This window comes from Sapajus apella, unplaced genomic scaffold (assembly GCF_009761245.1).
Source record: "Sapajus apella isolate SASKATOON/1434 unplaced genomic scaffold, GSC_monkey_1.0 scaffold5, whole genome shotgun sequence".
Classification (NCBI taxonomy): domain Eukaryota; kingdom Metazoa; phylum Chordata; class Mammalia; order Primates; family Cebidae; genus Sapajus; species Sapajus apella.
The window spans coordinates 29,239,442-29,261,959 of NW_022436945.1; the positions used below are offsets into that span (position 1 = coordinate 29,239,442).

General features: G+C 45.7%; 1 protein-coding gene across 4 annotated transcripts in view; it reads right to left on the minus strand.

The window, feature by feature from the left end:
• The window catches only part of PDS5A (PDS5 cohesin associated factor A), a 157,705-nt gene extending 135,532 nt beyond the window's left edge, over positions 1–22,173 (minus strand). The window contains exons 1-2 of one of the 4 annotated variants that reach the window (XM_032273988.1): positions 21,666–22,173; positions 20,659–20,836 (exon numbers count right to left, since the gene is read on the minus strand). In XM_032273988.1, coding sequence (XP_032129879.1) covers positions 20,659–20,796 — 138 coding nt within the window. In that variant the 5' untranslated portion in view covers positions 20,797–20,836; positions 21,666–22,173. Of the gene's footprint in view, positions 1–20,658; positions 20,837–21,458; positions 21,598–21,665 lie in introns of those variants that run through there. The other 3 variants (XM_032273989.1, XM_032273990.1, XR_004267489.1) reach the window with 3 other exon arrangements.
• Positions 22,174–22,518: the final 345 nt, after the last annotated feature.

The window sequence follows — 22,518 nt, forward strand, 5'->3', positions numbered from 1 at the left end:
CCTGGGTTCAGGCAATTCTCCTGCCTCAGCCTCCTGAGTAGCTGGGATTACAGGCATGCGCCACCATGCCCAGCTGATTTTTTGTATTTTTAGTAGAGACGGGGTTTCACTATGTTGACCCGGATGGTCTCGATCTCTTGACCTCGTGATCCACCCGCCTGGGCCTTCCAAAGTGCTGGGCGCCGTGAGCCACCACGCCCGTAATTTTGTATTTTCAGTAGAAACAGGGTTTCTCCATTTTGATCAGGCTGGTCTCGAACTCCCAACCTCAGGTGATCCACCCACCTCAGCCTCCCAAAGTGCTGGGATTACAGGCATGAGCCACTGTGCCCGTCTGGGTTATGAGGTTTAAGGACAGAAGTTCTCTCCGTTACTTAAAGTGCAAGGTGAACCAGCAACAAGTGCTGACACAGAAGTTTCAATAAGTTATCCAAAGACTTAGCTGATGAAGGTGGCTAAAATGAACAGTAATTTTCAACGTAAATGAAATAGCCTTCTACTGGAAGATGCCATCTAGGACTTTCATAGCTAGAGAGAAGTCAAGGAGTCAAAGCTGGCTTCAAAGCTTCAAAGGACAAGCTAGCCTGGCATAGTGATGTGTGCCTCTAATCCCAGCTACTCACAAGAATGAGGCAAGGGGATTGATTGCTTAATCCTAAGAGTTTGGGACTAGCCTGGGTAACAAACTGAGACCCTGTCTGGAAAAAAGACGAAAAAAGAACAGGCTGACCTGTTAAGGCCCAATGCAGCTGGTGATTTTAAGTCCAAGCCAATGTTCATTTCCCATTCTGAAAATCCTAGTGCAATTAAGAATTATGCTAAATCTACTCTGCCTCTGTTCCATCAATGGAACAACAAAGCCTGGATGACAACACACCTGTTTACAGCATGGTTTACTGAACTTCATTTTGTTTTTTGAGACGGGAGTCTTTCTCTGTCGCCCAGGCTGGAGTGCAGTGGCACAATCTTGGCTCACTGCAACATTTGCCAGGTCCTGGGTTCAAGCAATTCTCCTGCCTCAGCCTTCTGAGTAGCTGGAACTACAGGCCTGTGCCACCACACCAGACTAACCTCTGTATTTTTAGCAGAGACAAGGTTTCACAATGTTGGCCAGGCTGCTCTCAATCCCTTGATCTCAGGTAATCCACCAGCCTCGGCCTCTCAAAGTGCTGGGATTACAGGCCTGAGCCACTACGCTTAGCCTGAATTTTTTTTTTTTTTTTAAATTTTTACAATACACAGGGTCTCCCTTCTGTGGACCAGACTTGAGAACAGTGGCACAATCATAGCTCACTCAGCCTCCTGGGCTCAAGCAATCCTCACATCAGCCTTCCAAGTATCTGGGACTACAGGCATGCATCACCATACTCAGCTTTTTTTTTCTTGTACAGCCGGGGCTTCACAATGTTGCCCAGGCTAATCTCAAATTCCTGGCTTCAAACAATCATCCTGCCTCGGTCTCCCAAACTCCTGGAATTACAGGTATGAGCCACAGTGCCCAGCCAGTTTACTGAATATTTTAAATTCACTGTTGAGACCCACTACTCAGAAAAAACAATTCCTTTCAAAATTTTACTGCTCACTGGCAATGCACCTGGTCATCCGAGAGTGCTGACAGAGATGTACAAGGGAAATGATTTCAAACCTGCTGACACAACATCTATTTGGCAACCCATGAATCAAGGAATAATTCTGACTTTCAAGTCCCATTATTTAAGAGACAATTTGTAAGGCTATCACTGCTATAGGATGTGATTACTCGGACGTATCTGGACAAAGCAAATTAAAAATTTTCTAGAAAGAATTCACCATTGTAGATGCTGTTCAGAACATTAATGATTCATGGGAGGAGGTCAAAATAACATTAACTGGAGTTTGGAAGAAGCCAAGCTGTGGAAAGAGGAAAAAAAAAGCTGATTCCAAGTCTCACAATGACTTTGAGGGACTTAAGATGTCAATTAAGGAAGTAACTGCAGATGTGGTAGATAGAGCAAGAGAGCTAGAATTAGAAGTGGAGCCTGGGTCAGGTGCAGTGGCTCACACCTGTAATCCCAGCACTTTGGGAGGCCAAGGTGGGCTGATCATGAGGTCAGGAATTTGAAACCAGCCTGGCCAACATGGCAAAACCCCATCTCTACTAAAAATACAAAAATTAGCCAGGCATGGTGGTACATGCCTGTAATCCCAGCTACTCAGGAGGCTGAGGCAGGACAATCACCTGAACCCAGGAGGCAAAGGTTGCAGTGAGCCAATGTCGCACCACTGCACTACAGCCTGGGCAACAGAGTGAGACTCCATCTCAAAAAAAAAAAAAAAAAAAAAAAGTAAATATATATAGCTATTGCACATTTAATAGACTATGGAAGAGTGTAAACATAACTTTTTTTTTTTTTTTTTTTTTTTTAATAAAGACAGGGTTTCACCATGTTGGTCAGGCTGGTCTTGAACTCCTGACCTCAGATGATCCACCCGCCTTGGCCTCCAAAGCACTTAGATTACAGGCGTGAGCCACTATGCCCGGCCGTAAACATAACTTTTATATGTAATAGGAAACCAAAAAATTAACGTGACTTGCTTTATTGCAATGTTTGCTTTATTTCCACATTTGCTTCACTGTGGTGTTCTGGTACCAAATCTGTACCATCCCCAACAAATGTCCATATACTTTTCTACAGCTCCTGCTACTTAAGGCCAGGAGCAGTGGCTCACGCCTGTAATCCCAGCCCTTCGGGAGGCCGAGGCAGGTGGATCACAAGGTCAGGAGTTCAACATCAGCCTGGCCAATATGGTGAAATCCCATCTCTACCAAAAATACAAAAATTAGCCAGGTGTGGTCACATGCACCTGTGGTCCCAGCTACTTGGGAGGCTAATGCATGAGAATTGCTTGAACCCAGGAGGCGGAGCTTGCAGTGAAAAGAGATCATGCCACTGCACTCCAGCCTGGGCAATGGATCTCTGAAAAACAAACAAACACTCTTCTACAAAAGAGGTGTGTGTAGAGGCTCAGTCCTGTAATCCCAGCACTTTGGGAGGCTGAGGCGGGTGGGTCATGAGGTGAGGAGTTTGAGACCAGCCCAACCAACACGGTGAAATCCCGTCTCTACTAAAAATACAAAAATTAGCTGAGCGAAGTGGCAGGCACCTGTAGTCCCAGCTACTCAGGAGGCTGAGGCAGGAGAATTGCTTGAACCTAGGAGGCGGAGGTTGCAATGAGCTGAGATCGTGCTACTGCACTCCAGCCTGGGCAACAGACCTAGACTCCCTCTCAAAAAAAAAAAAAGAATACACTGAGTAATAACTGATTTTTAAAAAATTCATAATTAAGTAATCTAAGTACATAAAATGTTGCTAGCCACTCTTTAAATTTTACTCTTCCACAGCTTTCACACTTATTGTCAGATGACTATAATCTCAGCAACTAACAGATTTACTCGGAAAGCATCAATTAGAAATGGACTCCTGTTCAAACAAAGATGCTATTTGCTGGCCTGATTGAGTGGCACTAAAAAAGAAAAAAAAAGATGCCATCTGATCGGGACATGAGAATAAAAAATGACTGGCCACAAAGCAAGAGTGCTATTCATGTGCTTAAGAAACTGTTTGGGGCCAGGCGTAGTGGCTCATGCCTGTAATCCAAGCACTTTGGAGGCCAAGGCGGGCAGATCACCTGAGGTCGGGAGTTCAAGACCAGCCTGACCAACATGGTGAAACCCCTGTATTTAAAAAAAAAAAAAAAAAAAAAAGAAAGAAAGAAACTGGTCACTTAGCTTTGTTATTCATGCAAAACCATGACCTAGCATATACCATTTTTCAGCTCAAATGCCTAAGATTTTTTTTTAATTCAAATTCCTTTGTCATTCAACGACTTCAACAATTCACAGGTACCTTCCTTTTTGTTTTTCTCCCAACTGTTCTTTAAGAAGTAGGATTTGGCCCAGCAGGGTTGCACATGCCTGTAATCCCAGCACTTTGGAAGGCTGATGCAGGTGGACCACAAGGTCAGGCGTTCGAGACCAGCCTGGCAAACATGGTGAAACCCCGTCTCTACTACAAATACAGAAATTAGTTGGGTGTGGTGGCGGGTGCCTGTAATCCTAGCTACTTGGGAGGCTGAGGCAGGAGAACTGCTTGAAACCAGAAGATGGAGGCTGCAGTGAGCCAAGATCATGCCACTGCACTTCAGCCTGGGCAAAAGAGTGAGACTTCGTCTAAAAAAAAAGAAGTAGGATTAGGGAATTATCTAAGCCTTACTTAACCTTAAGTTGCCTCAGCACTAGGAAAATTGTAGTACTCATTACTTTTTTTTTTTTTTTGAGACAGAGTCTCACTCTATTGCCTAGGCTGGAGTGCAGTGGCGCAACCTCTGCTCACTTCAACCTACTCCTCCTGAGTTCAAGCTATTCTTTTGCCTCTTGAGTAGCTGGGATTACAGGCGCAGATCATCACACCCGGCTAATTTTTGTGTTTTTGGTAGAGATGGCGGTTTCACCATGTTGGTCAGGTTGGTCTCAAGCTCCTGGCCTCAAGTAATCCGCCCTTCTCAGCCTCCCAAATTTCCAAGATTATAGGGGTGAGCCACCACACCGGCTGTACTTACTTATTTTCCTTAAACACACCAAACATGCTACTCCTTTTCTGCCATTCATCTGCCTGGAATGTTTTACCACTCATTTGCTCACCCAAGTCTGAGCCTTTGAATCCCAGCCCAACTGTCACCTTCTCTACGAAACACTTCTTGACAATCAAAATTCTTAGTGATCTTTTTATCTAAAGAAACATATGCAATCAGACAACATAATTGGCACTTACACTGTAAATTACAATCATCTCAACATATATTGATTTATACTATTCCCAGTATAAATCCACTTTCCCTTACTGAATTAATGCTGTTATTTAAGAGCTGGCTTTCAGTTAGAATGGCGATCATTAAAAAATCTGGAGACAAGAGATGCTGGAGAGGATGTGGAGAAATTGGAACACTTTTACACTGCTGGTGGGACTGTAAATTAGTTCAACCATTGTGGAAGACAGTGTGGCAATTCCTCAAGGACCTAGAAATAGAAATTCTATTTGACCCAGCAATCCCATTACTGGGTATATATCCAAAGGATTATAAATCATTCTACTATAAGGACACATGCACAAGAATGTTCATTGCAGCACAGTTTTCAATAGCAAAGACCTGGAACCAATCCAAATGCCCATCGATGATAGACTGGACAGGGAAAATGTGGCACACATACACCATGGAATATTATGTAGCCATCAAAAACGATGAATTCGTGTCCTTTGTAGGGACATGGATGAACCTGGAAACCATCATTCTCAGCAAACTGACACAAGAACAGAAAATCAAACACCACGTTTTCACTCATAGGTGGATGCCAAACAATGAGAACACATGGACACAGGTAGGGGAGCATCACACACCGGGGTCTGCTGGGAGGAAATAAGGGAGGGACAGCGGGGGGTGGGGAGTTGGGGAGAGATAGCATGGGGAGAAATGCCAGATATAGGAGATGGGGAGGAAGGCAGCAAATCACACTGCCATGTGTGTACCTATGCAACAATCTTGCATGTTCTTCACATGTACCCCAAAACCTAAAATGCAATTAAAAAAAATAAAAAGTGGGCATTAAAAAAAAAAAAAAAGAGCTGGCTTTACCAAAATAAATCACAATGCCCCTACTTTAAGTAGGAAGTGTTAAATGTTTTATTTTTTTCCATTTTACTCCCCGCTTGCAAATTAAAAAAAAAATTTTTTTTTTGAGACGGAGTTTTGCTCGTTACCCAGGCTCGAGTACAATGGCACGATCTCGGCTCACCTCAACCTCTGCCACCTGGGTTCAAGCAATTCTCCTGTCTCAGCCTCCCAAGTAGCTGGGACTACAGGCACACGCCACCACACCTCCGCCTGGACAGGGAAATGTGGCACACATACACAACGGAATATTATGTAGCCATCAAAAACGATGAGTTCATGTCCTTTGTAGAGACATGGAGGCAACCTTCACCTCCCAGGTTAAAGTGATTCTCCTACCTCAGCCTCCTGAGTAACTGGAATCACAGGCATGCACCACCACACCCAGCTAATTTTTTTTGTATTTTTAGTAGAGACGGGGTTTCTCCATGTTGGTCAGGTTGGTCTCAAACTTCCAACCTCAGGTGATTCACCCATCTTGGCCTCCAAAAATACTGGGATTACAGGTGTGAGCCACCAAACCTGGCTACAACTTTCTTGATCTGTTGTCTTCAGCAAATAAAAGCTATTAGGATTTCATGTATTATAACGAACTACAGAACTTGGATTTCATGTAACATAAAAACCCCACTGACTCCATCAATTTTATCTTTCTGCAAAAAGGAATTCAAGAAGAAGTCTTTTCTTTCCTTTTATATTTTATTTATTTATTTCTTTGAGATGGAGTCTTGCTCTGTTGTCCAAGCTGGAGTGCAATGGAGCCGTCTCAGCTCACTGCAAACTCCACCTCTTGGGTTCAAGTGATTCTCCTGTCTCAGCCTTTCCAGTAGCTGGGAGATACCCACCACCACACCTAGCTAATTTTTATGTATTTTTGGATGGTCTCTGATCTCCTGACTTTTGTGATGCACCTGCCTCGGCCTCTCAAAGTGCTAGGTAAAAGTACAAAAATTATGCCTGTAATAATTTTTGTATGTTTACCAGAGACGTGGTTTCACCATGTTTGTCTAGGCTGGTGAGCCACTGCATCTGGTCATTTTGTATTTTTAGTAGAGATGAGATTTCACCATGTCGGCCAGCCTGGTCTCGAGCTCCTGAGCTCAAGTGATCCACCTGCTTCGGCCTCACAAATTGCTGGGTTTACAGATGTGAACCACTACGCCCAACCTGCCTATGTATAAATTTAGTTTGCCGTCAGACAAACAAATTAATATTTTGCAGTGAAGCTAATTTATTGCTTCCTAGCAACACAAAGTTCTATGTAAGAATAATTAAACATAAGTGTTAAATGGAGGTTCAGAGGGGTTAAGAACTCTATTTAGGCCGGGTACGGTGGCTCAAGCCTGTAATCCCAGAACTTTGGGAGGCCGAGGCGGGTGGATCACAAGGTCAAGAGATCGAGACCATCCTGGCCAACATGGTGAAACCCCATCTCTATTAAAAATACAAAAAATAGCCAAGCATGGTGGCACGTCTCTGTGGTCCCAGCTACTTGGGAGGCTGAGGCGGAAGAATCGTTTAAACCCAGGAGGCGAGGCCGGGCACGGTGGCTCACGCCTGTAATCCCAGCACTTTGGGAGGCCAAGGCAGGTGGATCACAAGGTCAAGAGATCGAGATCATCCTGGTCAACATGGTGAAACCCTGTCTCTACTAAAACTACAAAAAATTAGCTGGGCATGGTGGTGCGTGCCTGTAATCCCAGCTACTCAGGAGGCTGGGGCAGGAGAATTGCCTGAACCCAGGAGGCGGAGGTTGCGGTGAGCCGAGATCGCGCCATTGCACTCCAGCCTGGGTAACAAGAGCGAAACTCCGTCTCAAAAAAAAAAAAAAAACCCAGGAGGCGGAGGTTACAGTGAGCTGAGATTGCGTCCCTGCACTCCAGCCTGGTGACAGAGCAAGACTCCATCTCAAAAAAAAAAAAAAAAAAAAAAAAAAAAACTCTATTTAGATTTTCTTAAAAGCTCAAAAGGAGTTGAGTGATACCATTTTAGTTTGAAGAAATGAGGGTAGGAAGGGGGACAGAATTTTAATAACAGAAATAATGTTGAAAGCTTCAAGCCTCAGGTCTTAATTAAAGATCTTGAATTAAATAGAAATTAGGTTAAGACTTACTAAAGGCCGGGCGCGGTGGCTCAAGCCTGTAATCCCAGCACTTTGGGAGGCCGAGGCGGGTGGATCACGAGGTCAAGAGATCGAGACCATCCTGGTCAACATGGTGAAACCCCGTCTCTACTAAAAATACAAAAAATTAGCTGGGCATGGTGGTGCGTGCCTGTAATCCCGGCTACTCAGGAGGCTGAGGCAGGAGAATTGCCTGAACCCGGGAGGCGGAGGTTGCGGTGAGCCGAGATCGCGCCATTGCACTCCAGCCTGGGTAACATGAGTGAAACTCCGTCTCAAAAAAAAAAAAAAAAAAAAAAAGACTTACTAAAAACCGTATGTAAAATAAGTAACAACATTGACATGTAAGAAAGCCAATACCATTATTTATATGTCCTGTATCAAAAATTTATAAAATGCTCACAGTAAGATGATAGGTTTAAGGGACATTAATGAGTTTTATTTCTGTTGGCTTTTATTTTCACAGTTAATTGTTAAACAGCTTGGCAGAGGTTATTGGCACATTAAAATATGTCCACATGGCTGGGTGCAGTAGCACATGCTGTAATCCTAGCATTTCGGGAGGCTGAGGTGAGAGGATCACTTAAGCTCTGTAGTTTCAGACCCGCTTGGGCAACATAGTGACACCTGGATTCTATTAAAAATAAAAGGAAACATGGCTAGGCACAGTGGCTTACACCTGTAATCCCAGCACCTTGGGAGGCTGAGATGGGCAGATCACCTGAGGTCATATGTTTGAGACTAGCCTGGCCAACATGGTGAAACCCCATCTCTGCTAAAAATACAAAAATTATGCCTGTAATTCTAGCTCTTTGGTGGGCCAAGGCAGGTGGGTCACAAAGTCAGGAGATCGAGACCACCCAGGCCAACATGGTGAAAACCAGTCTCTACTAAAACTACAAAAAATTGCCGGGCGCGGTGGCTCACGCTTGTAATCCCAGCACTTTGGGAGGCCGAGGCGGGTGGATCACGAGGTCAAGAGATCGAGACCATCCTGGTCAACATGGTGAAACCCCGTCTCTACTAAAAATACAAAAAACTAGCTGGGCATGGTGGCGTGTGCCTGTAATCCCAGCTACTCAGGAGGCTGAGGCAGGAGAATTGCCTGAACCCAGGAGGCGGAGGTTGCGGTGAGCCAAGATCGCGCCATTGCACTCCAGCCTGGGTAACAAGAGCGAAACTCCGTCAAAAAAAAAAAAAATACAAAAAATTAGCTAGGTGGGGTGGTGCATGCCTGTAATCCCAACTATATGGGAGGCCGAGGCATGAGAATTGCTTGAACCCAAGAGATGGAGGTTGCAGTGACCTGAGATCGCACCACTGCACTTCAGCCTGGCGACAGATCAAGATTCTGTCTCAGGAAAACAAACAAAAAAAAAATTAACTGGGCTTGGGGGTACATGCTTGTAGTCCCAGCTACTCAGGAGGCTGAGGCAGAAGAATCGCTTGAACCTGGGAAGCGGAGGTTGCAGTGAGCCCAAATTGCACCACTGCACTGCAGCCTGGAGGATAGAAAGAAACTCCATCTCAAAAAAACCAAAAAATAATTTAAAAAATGGTTAAGACAGTAAATTTTGCCAGGGTGCGGTGGCTCACGCCTGTAATCCCAGCACTTTGAGAGGCCAAGATAGGCAGATCACAAGGTCAGGAGTTCAAGACCAGCCTGGCCAACATGGTAAAACTCCATCTCTACTAAAAAATAAAAAAATTAGCTGGGCATGGTGGCACACACCTATAGCCCCATCTACTTGGGAGGCCAAGGCAGGAAAAGTGCTTAAACCCGGTAGGCGGAGATTGCAGTGAGCTGAGATTGCGCCACTGCACTCCAGCCTGGCGCCGGGCAAGAGCGAGACTCTGTCTCTAAAAAAAAAAAGAATAAAAAACAAAAAAGGGGCCGGGCGCGGTGACTCAAGCCTGTAATCCCAGCACTTTGGGAGGCCGAGGCAGGTGGATCACGAGGTCAAGGGATCGAGACCATCCTGGTCAACAAGGTGAAACCCCGTCTCTACTAAAAATACAAAAAATTAGCTGGGCATTGTGGTGCGTGCCTGTAATCCCAGCTACTCAGGAGGCTGAGGCAGGAGAATTGCCTGAACCCAGGAGGCGAAGGTTGCGGTGAGCCGAGATCGCGCCATTGCACTCCAGCCTGGGTAACAAGAGCGAAACCCCTCCCAAAAAAAAAAAAAAAAAGAAAGAAAGAAAGAAAGAAAAGAAATGAGAGTAATTTTATGTTTTTACCGCAATTAAAAAAAAAAAAAAATCAGGCCGGAGTGGTGGCTCACCCCTGTAATCCCAGCACTCTGTAGTCCAAGGCAGATAGATCACTTGAAGTCAGGAGTTCAAAACCAGCCTGGACAAACATGGTGAAACCCTGTCTCTACTAAAAATAGAAAATTTATGCCAGGCACAGTGGCTTACACCTGTAATCCCAACACTTTGGGAGGCCAAGGAGGGCGGATCACCTGAGGTCAAGAGTTCGGGACCAGCCTGGCTAACCTGGTAAAACTCCATGTGTTATTAAACTTACAAAAGCTTAGCCGGGCATGGTGGTGGGCGCCTGTAATCCCAGCTACTCGGGAGGCTGAGGCAGGAAAATCACTTGAACCTGGGAGGCAGAGGTTGCAGTGGGCCGAGATCGTGATACTGCACTTTAGCCTGGGTGACAAGAGTGAGACTCTATCTCAAAAAATAAAATAAAATAAAATAATAAGCTGTGCATGGGCATGGTGTCGAGTCCTTCTGTAATCCCAGCCACTCAAGAGGCTGAGACAAGAATCACCTGAGCCCAGGAGACAGAGGTTGTAGTGAGCCAATATCATGCCTCTGCACTCCAGTCTGGGTGACAAAATATATTACTATAATGATAATAAAGCAAAGATTACATCTGTCAGTGGAAATAAAAGATTGGCCAGGCACAGTGGCTCATGCCTGTAATCCCAACACTTTGGGAGGCTGAGGGAGGTAGAATGCTTGAGCCCAGGAATTCAAGACCAGTCTGGGCAACATGGCAAAATCCTGTCTCTACAAAAAATACAAAAATTAGCCCAGCATGGTAGTGTGTACTTGTAGTCCCAGCTACTGGGGAGGCTGAGGTAGGAGGAACACCTGAGCGCACAGAGATGGAGGCTGCAGTGAGCTATGATCACACCATTGCACTAGGCACCTAAGTGGGACTGTCTCAAAAATTGATAAATGGAACACAAATTAGCTGTTTATAAAAACTGATTAACAAAGAATTCAAATTTAAGTAACTAACAAACATAGTACTTCATATACTTTTCATGGGACAAAAAGAACTGCAAAGAAATCCTGTAAAGGATACTGGTAAAGTAGATCTCAATTTAGTTTGTACTTACAGTAGAGTAGTACAAATAATCTTACGGATGTTAGAGGAAATCCAGGTTTTGACTATACAAGAAGACAGAAATATAGAATGGAGGAAGCTTAGAAAGTACTCTGTGCTGGAGTTCAACCGGAGGTAACAGAATGAACTCACGATTGACTGACTGATTAAGTTATATAAATAAGGGGGCCCTATATACTGAAAGGGCCTGAAGAAATTGTATCCTAATAGCAATGCAAGCCAGGCCCAGTGGCTCATGCCTGTAATCCTAGCACTTTCGGAGGGTGAGGTAGGAGGATCGCTTGAGGCCACAAGTTCCAGACCAGCCTTATCAACTTAGAGGACCCCCGAAACTACAAAAAATTTAAAAATTACATGGAAGGGGTTTACACCTGTAGTCCCATCTACTCCAGAGGCTGAGACAGGAGGATCACTTTAACCCCAGAGGTGGAGGCTGCAGTGAGCCGAGACTGAGACACTGTGCTCCAGCCTGGGTGACAGAGCAAGACTACATCTCAAAAAATACTAATAGGTTGGGCACAGTGGCTCACGTCTGTAATCCCAGCACTTTGGGAGGCCGAGGTGGGTGGATCATGAGGTCAAGAGATCGAGACCATCCTGGTCAACATGGTGAAACCCCGTCTCTACTAAAAATACAAAAAATTAGCTGGGCATGGTGGCGCGTGCCTGTAATCCCAGCTACTCAGGAGGCTGAGGCAGAAGAACTGCCTGAACCCAGGAGGCGGAGGTTGCAGTGAGCTGAGACTGCACCACTGCACTCCAGCCTGGGTAACGAGCGAAACTCCGTCTCAAAAAAAAAAAATAAAAAAAAAAAAAAAAAATAATAATAATAATAATAAAATATGGCCCACCACAGTGGCTCATGCCTGTAATCCCAGCACTTTGAGAGGCCAAGGAGGGCAGATGACCTGAGGTCAGGAGTTCGAGACCAGCCTGACCAACATGGTAAAACATACAAAAATTAACTAGGCATAGTGATACACACCTGTAATCCCAGCTACTCTCAAGACTAAGGCAGGAGAATCGCTTGAACCTCGGAGGCAGAGGTTACAGTGAGCAGAGACAGTACCACTGCACTCCAGCCTGAGCAAGATTCTGTCTTAAAAAACAAACAAACAAACACATAATAATAAAATAAAAATAAGATAAAAATTTAAAAGCGTACACATGGTTAATATACTTTGACTTGTCACAAGAGCTCCTGTGGCAGACTAATGATGGCTACAGATTCTTTCCTACTTCAATTGAGAGGTAAGGCCTATCTTTTTTCTCCTCTTGAATGTGGGCTGGGCTATGACAATGGTACTTTCTTTTAACCAAAAGAGTAAGATGGAGGTGATAATGCTGTTTCTGGACGAAGTACTGGCAACCTCCTCCATGGTGTCTTGGAACCCAGAGCCCAACTAGTCTGCTAGAAAGACTATGTGGAAAACCGTAAAACTACATCTTAGAGAAAAGAGCCCAGCTGAGTCCAGCCTTTCAGCGGTTCCAACTAAGGTACCAAGTATTTAAGTAAAGCCACTGTGGATCCTCTAGGCCAAACCAGTCACTAGCTGAATACCAATGAGTAAGCCAAACCCTGCCTGAATTCCTGATCCACAAAACTGAGATAATAGGAAAAGATGCTCACAATAGCTAAAAGGTGGAAATAATTCAAGGGTTCATTGACAGAGAAACAAAATGTGGTACATACATACAATGGAATATTATTCAGCTTTAAAAGGGAAAGAAATTCTTACACATGCTATAATACAGATAAACCTTAAAGGTATATGTTAACTGAAATATGCCAATCACAAAAGGACAAATATTATATGATTTCACTTATTTGAGAGTAAGGCAATTGCTTCTGAGCCTTCTGGCTAAGATCAAGTGGAAAGTCAGTCAAATTCATCTAGGCAAAAAAACAGAATGGCAGTTGCCAGGAGCTGGGGGAAGGGAAAAATGAGGAGTTAGTGTTTAACGGGTAGAATTTCAGTTGTGGAAGATGAAAAATGCTGGAGATGAATGGTGGTGATGGTTGTACAACAATGTGAATGTACCTAATGCCAAAGAACTGCACACTTAAAAATGATTAAAATCATAAATTTTATGTTATATATATTTTACCATAATAAAAATTTTAAAATATCTTTTAAAAAGTTTGGAAAAAAAAAAAAAGTTTGTTACACTAATTTTTTGGGGGTTTTTTTTTTCCTTTTTGTGGAGAACGGGGTCTTGCTACATTGCCCAGGCAGGTCTCGACCTCCTGGGCTCAAGCTATCCTCCCGCTTCTGCCTCTTTAAGAGCTGGAATTATAGGGGTGAGCCACTGCGCATGGCCAAAAAGTTTCTTACAGAGCAACAGATAACCAGAACAGTTCCTCTAACAAACAGAAGTCTGAAATAAGAACTATACTGCACTAAGCCTCCCTTCACAAATGTATATTGGCTATTATTTTAAGACTTGATTTTAAGAGATCTTGCTTCTCCATTTAATTTTTAATGTTCTGAGCAGAATCTTCTATATAAATACAAATATTAAAATAAAATATATAAACAGATTTAGAGTTAAAATTATATAATTAATTATGCAAAATTATCAGACTGTATGGCAATAAGGGGTAAATAAAAATCATTCATGGAAGTAAATATAATTAGAACCAGGCCGGGCATGGTTGCTCACACCTGTAATCCAAGCACTTTGGTGGCCAAGGCGGGCGGATCACCTGAGGTCGGGAGTTCAAGACCAGCCCTACCAACATGGTGAAATCTCGTCTTTTAAAAAAAAAAAAAAAAAATAGAACCAAAGCAAGTATTTCTGGTGTCCCCCTGGAGGAAAGGAAAGGAAAAGAATTATGGCCTTCCTGCCCTTAATCTATTCGTCACTTCTAACAAGCTAGATTTGTGAGGAAAAGAGGATCCCCTACCTTAAATCAAGCCCACTATATCCTAATTCCTACTAAATCATCAAATAGGCCAGATGAGAATGGTTGATACAGGAAAGATTACAGAAAATATAAGGAAAATATGCCTGGTGGGAGCCGGGCATGGTGGCTCACGCCTATAATCCCAGCACTTTGGGAGGCTGAGGTGGGTGGATCAACTGAGGTCAGGAGTTCAAGACCATCCTGGCCAACACGGTGAAACCCCATCTTTACTGAAAATGCAAAAATTAGCTGGGCATGGTGAGGTACACTTGCTGTCCTAGCTATTCAGGAGGCTGAGGCAGAAGAATCACTCAAACCCGGGAGGCAGAGGCTGCAGTGAGCCAAGATCGTGCCACTGCACTCCAGCCTGATAACAGAGTAAGACTCCATTCTGGAAAAAAAGAAAAAAAGGTTAGCCGGGCGCAGTGGCAGACATCTGTAATCCCAGCACTTTGGGAGGCCGAGGCTGGCAAATCATGAGGTCAAGAGATAAAGACTATCCTGGCCAATGTGGAGAAACCCCATCTCTACTAAAAATACAAAAATTAGCTGAGTGTGGTGGCGTGCACCTGTAGTCCCAGCTGCTTGGGAGGTGGAGGATGCAGTGAGACAAGATCATGCCACTGCACTCTAGCCTGGGCGACAGAGGGAGACTCCTCAAAAAAAAAAAGAAAAAAAAGTTTTACAGAGAAGCTGGAGAGACAAACCAAATTAAATGTATGGATAAATGTAGTATTACAACTGTAACAGTGATATGAAGGACTTAAAGACTATGTAATGTAGGATCTTAAAGACTTCACTTAAGAAGTAATGAATGAGTGACAAATGAGCATATGGGCTACATAATATGAGGAATCTGTCTAGTCCAAAATAAACACAGCATATTCAGGGAACAGGCAGACCACCAGTGTGGTGCCTGACATAACAAAAATAGGTAAAGTAGTGCCCTGGAAACAGAAATTAAAAGTTCTAGTATGCGAAAGCATATCTTAGCTCTTTCAAAGACATACTCTAAGAATTATTTTCAATGAAGCTTCAAAGCTTCACAATAGTTTTTCTCAAATGTTTAAAAAAAAGAAAAAAAAAAAGGCTGGGCACGGTGGCTCATGCCTGTAATCTCAGCACTTTGGGAGGCTGAGGCAGGCAGATCACGAGGTCAGGAGTTCAAGACCAGCCTGGCCAACATGGTGAAACCCCGTCTCTACTAAAAATACAAAAATTAGCTGGGTAGGGTGGCATGTTCCTATAATCACAGCTACTAGAGGAGGCTGAGGCAGGATCCAGAGGTTGCAGTGAGCCAAAATCACACCACTGTACTTCAGTCTGGGCTACAGAGCGATATTCCGTATCAAAACAACAACAACAACAACAACAAACCGCTGTTGTTTTCCTTCCTACAAAAGACCAAACTATCTCTCATTGATTCTCTTCACAGTTCACTTTACTGTCTTCAACTACATGATAAAAATCATAACATTTTAGTTCTACTTAGATTCTTTAGAAGAAAGCAGCTATATAAAAACCAAAGTAAATTTGGTATTATTGCCCCATCTCTCCCACTAACCTGCGCTGCGACTGATTTTGGTAAAGGTTATTTGGACACTTTGGCCTAACTTTTTATTATCTGTGAAGTAAGAGTGAGAAGACAGAGTGAGACCCTGTCTCAAAAAAAAAAGTTTGTTCTTTTATTTTTTTTGAGACAGGGTCTCGCTCTGTCACCCAGGCTAGAACACAGTGGTACAATCACAGCTCACTGCAGCCCCAACCTTCCTGGGCTCAAGTGATCCTCCCACCTCAGCCTCCTGAGTAGCAAGGACTACATTTGCATGCCACTACACCCAGCTAATTTTCGCATTTTTGTAGAGGCAAGGTTTTGCCATGTTGCCCAGGCCAATCTCAAATTCCTGGGCTCAAGTGATCCTCCTGCCTTAACCTCCCAAGTGCTGAGATTGAGATTACAGGCATAAGCCACCACACCCAACACACACCTCTGAATTCCTTTGACTGAAATTGCGCTTGCCTTGTTCCACACACCTCTGAATTCCTTTGACTGAGATCGTACTTGCCTTTAAGTTCTTTTCTTTAATGAGACAAGAGTCTCACTCTGTCACCCAGGCTAGAGGGCAGTGACACAATCATGGTTCACTGCAATCTCCACCTCCTGAGTTCAAGTGATTCTCATGCCTCAGGCACAAGAGTAGCTGGGATTACAGATATGTGCCACCACACCTGGCTAATTTTTGTATTTTTAGTAAAGACAAGGTTTCACCATGTTCGCCAGGCTGGTCTCGATCTCCTGAACTCTAGTGATCGATCCTTTGCCTCCCAAAGTGCTAGGATTACAAGCGTGAGCCACTGCATCTGGGCTTAAGATCTCTTTATATTTGCATAGCATTTGAACATAATAATAAACTCCTGAATTTATAAAATTACCAATAACTAAGGTTCTAATAAAAAAATAGCTAAATTTCAAAACTACTTAAGTATTGTTAAAAATCTACATTTCCAATAAGATGCAGTATGTTAAACAAGGATCCCTTGTCAATGCATTTGTAAGCCAGGGAGAGGGGGTTCCCTAGGAACACCCCCAAAAAAAAAATTTAAAAAATTAAAAAAACAACAGGGATCCCTAATAAGTAGAAAGTCAAAATAGAAAGGAAGGCAGAAGGCATACAAAAATCAAAAGAATTTTTCAGAAAAAATTTTAGCAGTAGGACATTAAAGTTGGTTGATATGAATGTTAATTTTAACTTCCAAAAGAACTCATAACAAATGGATAATCTAACTCAATGCTCATTCTCAATTGGATTGTATATCCATTTATAGTTAACAGTACTTCTGATAATGTTCAAACAGAAAATGTATATAAGTAATCATAACTTCCCCACCACACCTTAGAAAAATAAAATTGAGACAGGGTCTCACTATGTTGCCCAGGTCTGAACCTCCTGGGCTCAAATGATCCTCCTGCCCTGGCCCTCAAAGTGCTGAAATTACAGATGTGAGCCACTGTACCCAGCCACAACTTTCCACTTTTTAACCAAATTATCCACCACTAGAATTCAAGGTTTCGATATTCCTTTTTTTTTTTTTTTTTAAAGACGGGGTTTCTGCAGGGCGCGGTGGCTCACGCCTGTAATCCCAGCACTTTGGGAGGCCGAGGCGGGTGGATCACAAGGTCAGGAGTTCGAGACCAGCCTGGCCAAAATGTTGAAACCCTGTCTCTACTAAAAAAAAAATACAAAAATTAGCTGGGTGCGGTGGCACATGCCTGTAATTCCAGCTACTCAGGAGGCTGAGGCAGGAGAATCATTTGAATCTGGGAGGCAGAGGTTGCAGTGAGCCGAGATCGCGCCATTGCACTCCAGCCTGGGTGACAGAGTGAGACTCTGTCTCAAAAATTAAAAAAAAATAAAGATGGGGTTTCACCATGTTGGTCAGGCTGGTCTTGAACTCCCGACCTCAGGTGATCCGCCCGCCTTGGCCTCCAAAGTGCTTGGATTACAGGTGTGAGCCACCATGCCCAGCCGGTTTCAATATTCCTAATTTGAAAACTTGATAAAAATTAAAGATCCACAAATTGTTTAAGTTTTATATTTCATAACTCCTCATTATCGAAACAGTATAACTTCTAGAAGCATCCATCAAGCACCCCAATTCATGTATAATCTTTAGTATCAAGATTTGTTTTGTGGTTTTTTTTTCCTTTTTCGAGACAGAGGTTTGCTCTTGTTACCCAGGCTGGAGTGTAATGGCGCAATCTTGGCTGACCACAACCTGCGCCTCCCACGCTCAAGCGATTCTCCTGTCTCAGCCTCCCAAGTAGCTGGGATTCATGTGCCACTATACCCACCTAATTTTGTATTTTTAGTAGAGATGACGTTTCTCCATGTTTGTCAGACTGGTCTCAAACTCCCAACCTCAGGTGATCTGCCCACCTCAGCCTCCCAAAGTGCTGGGATTACATGCATGAGCCAATGCACCCGGCATAGGATTTTTTTTTTTTGAGATGGAGTCGCCAGGCTGGAGTGCCGTGGCGTGATCTCAGCTCACCGCAATCTCCGTCTCCCAGCTTCAAGTGATTCTTCTGTCTCAGCCTCCCGAGTAGCTGGGATTACAGGCGCGTACCACCATGCCTGGCTAATTTTGCATTTTCAGTAGAGACGGGGTTTCTCCATGTTGGTCAGGCTGGTCTCGATCTCCTGACTTGGTGATCTGCCCACCTTAGCCTCCCAAAGTGCTGGGATTACAGGCACGAGCCACTACACCAGGCCAAGACTTATTTTAATGAAAGGGGCCAGGCGCAGTGGCTCACATCTGTAATCCCAGCACTTTGGAAGATGAGGCAGGTGGATCATTTGCGGTCAGGAGTTAAAAACAAAACTGACAGACATAGTGAAATTCCGCCTTATTAAAAAGAAAAAATACATGGCAAGGCACGATGGCTCACACCAGTAATCCCAGCACTTTGGGAGGCTGAGGCAGGCAGATCACCCGAGGTCAGGAGTTCGAGACCAAACTGACTAAACATGGAGAAATTAGCCGGGTGTGGTGGCACATGCCTGTAATCCCAGCTACTCAGGACGCTGACGCAGGAGAATTGCTCGAACCTGGGAGGCAGAGGTTGCAGTGAGCGGAGATTCTGCCATTGTACTCCAGCCTGGGCAACAAGAGCAAAAACTCTGTCTCAAAAAAAGAAAAAGAAAAAACACAAAAAAATATTAGCCAGGCATAGTGGCACACATCTGTAGTCCCAGCTACTTGAGAGGCTGAGGCAGGAGAATCGCTTGAATCCCGAGGCTGAGGTTGTAGCGAGCTGAAATCACACCATTGCACTCCAGCCTGAATGACAAAGATCCATCCCTTAAAAAAAAAAAAAAAAAAAAAAATTGGGCTGGGTGTGGTGGCTCACACCTATAATCCCAGCACTTTGGGAGGCCAAGGTGGACAGATCACCTGAGGTCAGGAGTTTGAAACCAGCCTGGTCAATATGGTGAAACCCCGTCTCAATTAAAAAATAAAAATAGGCCGGGCGCGGTGGCTCACGCCTGTAATCCCAGCACTTTGGGAGGCCGAGGCAGGTGGATCACTAGGTCAAGAGATCGAGACCATCCTGGTCAACATGGTGAAACCCCGTCTCTACTAAAAATACAAAAAATTAGCTGGGCATGGTGGTGCGTGCCTGTAAACCCAGCGACTCAGGAGGCTGAGGCAGGAGAATTGCCTGAACCCAGGAGGCGGAGGTTGCGGTGAGCCGAGATTGCGCCATTGCACTCTAGCCTGGGTAACAAGAGTGAAACTCCATCTCAAAAAATAAATAAATAAATAAAAATAAAAAAGATTTGTTTTAATGAAAGGAACTGTTGTCTTATTCCTTCCAAAAGGCAGCAAATTGTAGAAGCAACTTAGTTTTGAAAGCTAAACCATAGGAATATTTTAAATACTATACTCATTGAAATGCGACATTAGATATATTTACTGGGCTCCAAGAGCAAGAGGGCAAAATCATTCCCTAAAATATTTTGCCAAGTTGCCCAAGGTGGAAACATTCACAACAATATTGCTTCCCTTACCTCCCACCAATTCTGATTGATTCTAACTCTGAAAAGTCTGTTAAATCATTTCCTAGTCACTATTACCAATGCCAAAGCCCTGCCTTAAGATTTCAATGTCTTTCACCCAGACTACTGTTTACAGTTTCCTAGCTGGACTCACTGTCTCTGGTCTATTCTTAATCAAATCATTCCCTACTCCAATCTAGCACCAATTATGACAACCAAAATGTCTCCACCATTGCCAAACATCTCCTGGAGGTCAAAGTTGTCCTGACTGAGAACCACTGCTTCGAGCTGATCCTACAAGTGTATCACTTATTTGGTAAGATTCCCGCCACAATCTATGTCAGTGACACAGAAACCAAAAAAACTAACCAACATAAGGTTGAAATTTAAAACCTTAACCTTCGGACTGCCATGCTTAAACAAAATTAGCTGACACCTCATAAAAAGAGCCGTAATACTCTTAAACTCCTTTGAACGTATAGATTTAAAACATCTTACTTTAAGTCTCAATTTTGAAAAGTCTGTACCTTCTGTCAAAGTGTAACCACACTATATACATAATTAAGCTTCTGGATACCAGAAAATTGTGCCAATTTTTAAAAAGGACTTTGCGCTTTAATCAATCCCCCTCACAGGCCAAAACTAGGAAACTTCTTAGGCAAATTCCTGCCTGCATTTTGGTTTGCAAGCCACTTTGAACAGTATTCTCATTAAATATCTTCAGAAAAAAACTAAAAACACACAAATTCTTATGCTTGAAAACCAGTACATTTTTTTTTTCTTTTAAATCACACTCTTTTTAAATTTCTCACAATGGTTATGTCCCTAGAAAACTTACTCAAAGGTGTAGTAGAGATACAACAATACCTTTCAGAAGGGGTAAGATATCTAAAAACTTGGAACTCTAAAGGCCAGGGCGAGCAGAGTAGCATTATTACAGGAGAAAGCACCTCCTACTAAGACATCTAAAGAGCGAACAATCCGTCCAGACGCTTACCTTCAGGCGTTTGATCATCTCGTCGGTGGTGATCTTGTCGGTGATCTCTTTTACACCCGGAGGGTAAGCGATCTTCCCGTCGGCACTCACGACGCCACAGAGGGCAGTGGCAGGCTTGGGCTGCGCGGTGAAGTCCATCCTGGGGGACAACTTTTCGTTCACAGTCCTCTACCGGCCTCTATCGGTCAGAAAACCAAAGTTCAGCGGGAAAGGGGCGACTTTGTAACCTCTTTTTTCATTTCAAATCTCTCTAATCTGGAAAAGGCCCTTCCTCCCCGGAGGCCGGGGACCCGGCAGCGGCCCCACCACCCGCTCTTTCCCGGGGCTCGGACCCCGCCAGCGCCGGCCCAGCCATCCCGGGGCTCCTCGGTACCAGCCACCGCGGCCGCGGGAGACAGCGAACAGCGCCAGGAGTTTACCATTCCCCCTTTCACAATGAAATCCACCCCCGAGCACCAAGGTCCGAAGTTTGGCGGCCTCGGGAGGCTGGTAAGGACCCCAAGGCCCCAACTCGGCCGGAGGGAAGCGCCGAGTCCCGCCCGACTAGTCCTCTCCAGGAAAGCAGACGCGAGGCCTATAGGGCTCGGCTTAGGCCGCAAAACTAGGAGCCGAGCGGACCCACGCGCAGTGGCGGCTCCTGGGAACAAAACGCCCTTGCCCAGCCGAGCCTCGGACCCGGGGCAGTCCCCGCCGCGCTGCCGCCCCTCCCCGGTTCCGCTCCCTCACCCCCGCGGGAGGGGAAAACAAGCCGCCCTCCACCCCCAGCCCCGCGCCAGGAAGCGGCTGACGCGGCTCCGCACTTCACATTTTGTTCCTTCAACTTCGGCTGAGGGACCCCAGCGGCTTCTCTGGCTCCCTGCCGCTTGGCGCCGCCGACACCGCCGAGGCCTTCCCGGCACCCCCGGACGGCCCCACCGGGCCTCGGACCCGCGGCCCCCCCTCTGTCTCTCCTTCCGTCCCCTCCCTCCAGCAGCCGAGGGCGGGAGCCGAGCCGCCGCCGCCTTTACCTCCTCCTCATGCGGGCGGAAGGTGCATCGAGCGCCCGGGCCTCTGTCAGGTGGTTGCGCCGCCGCCCCTCGTCGGGCTGCACACAAAGCGGCTCCGCGGGTCCCGCCGCCGCCGCCGCCCGCCCGCCCGGGAGCGGCGCTGGGGCTGGCGGTGCCGAGGAGCAGCCGCCGAGGGGGGAGACGCGGGGCGAGTGAGCGCTGGGCGGGGAGACAGTGCCGCTCTCCGTCTGGCCGAGGAAGAGCAGCCTCCGAGAAAGCTCCTCCGGGAGCGTGTGTGCGTGTGGCCGCCCGGGACCCCCGCCGCCCGCCCGCCCGCACCTCGCGCCGGCCGGGGCAGCCGATTCGGACCCAGACGCCCTTCGCAGTGGCGCGCGCCCGGCCGTTCGTGCCCCGGGAGCCGGCGTCTCGCTCACACACCAGCCGGTCACGCGAGCGGCGCGAGAGCACGCGAGAGCAGCGCGCGCTCCTCGCTCCCTCCCCTTCCTCCGCCGGCCGTGCATCCGCCTCCCTCGGGCCCGAAGCGGCCGCGCGCAGGGCGGACAGCGCCGCCACCCGGTTGGCGCCAAGACCTGCCGCTCTGGGCGCCTCGGGGAGGACCCGACCCGACAGGGCCGGGAGAGGAGGAGCCCGGGTGGCGGGAAGCGAGCCCAGGTTCCCGCGGCCCTGCGAGGGCACGCAGGGCAAACAGCGCTTTATCTTCCGCCGCGGGGATGAGCTGGTGACTTTTGGGGGTCATCCTGAGGGACGTAGACGGAACTGGTTGCAAGATGGTTAATTGCTTGGTGAAAATGAAATGATTTCCGCCCCAGGGAGACATCTGCAAAGTAAAGTTGTGCAACCGGGCACTGCGTGA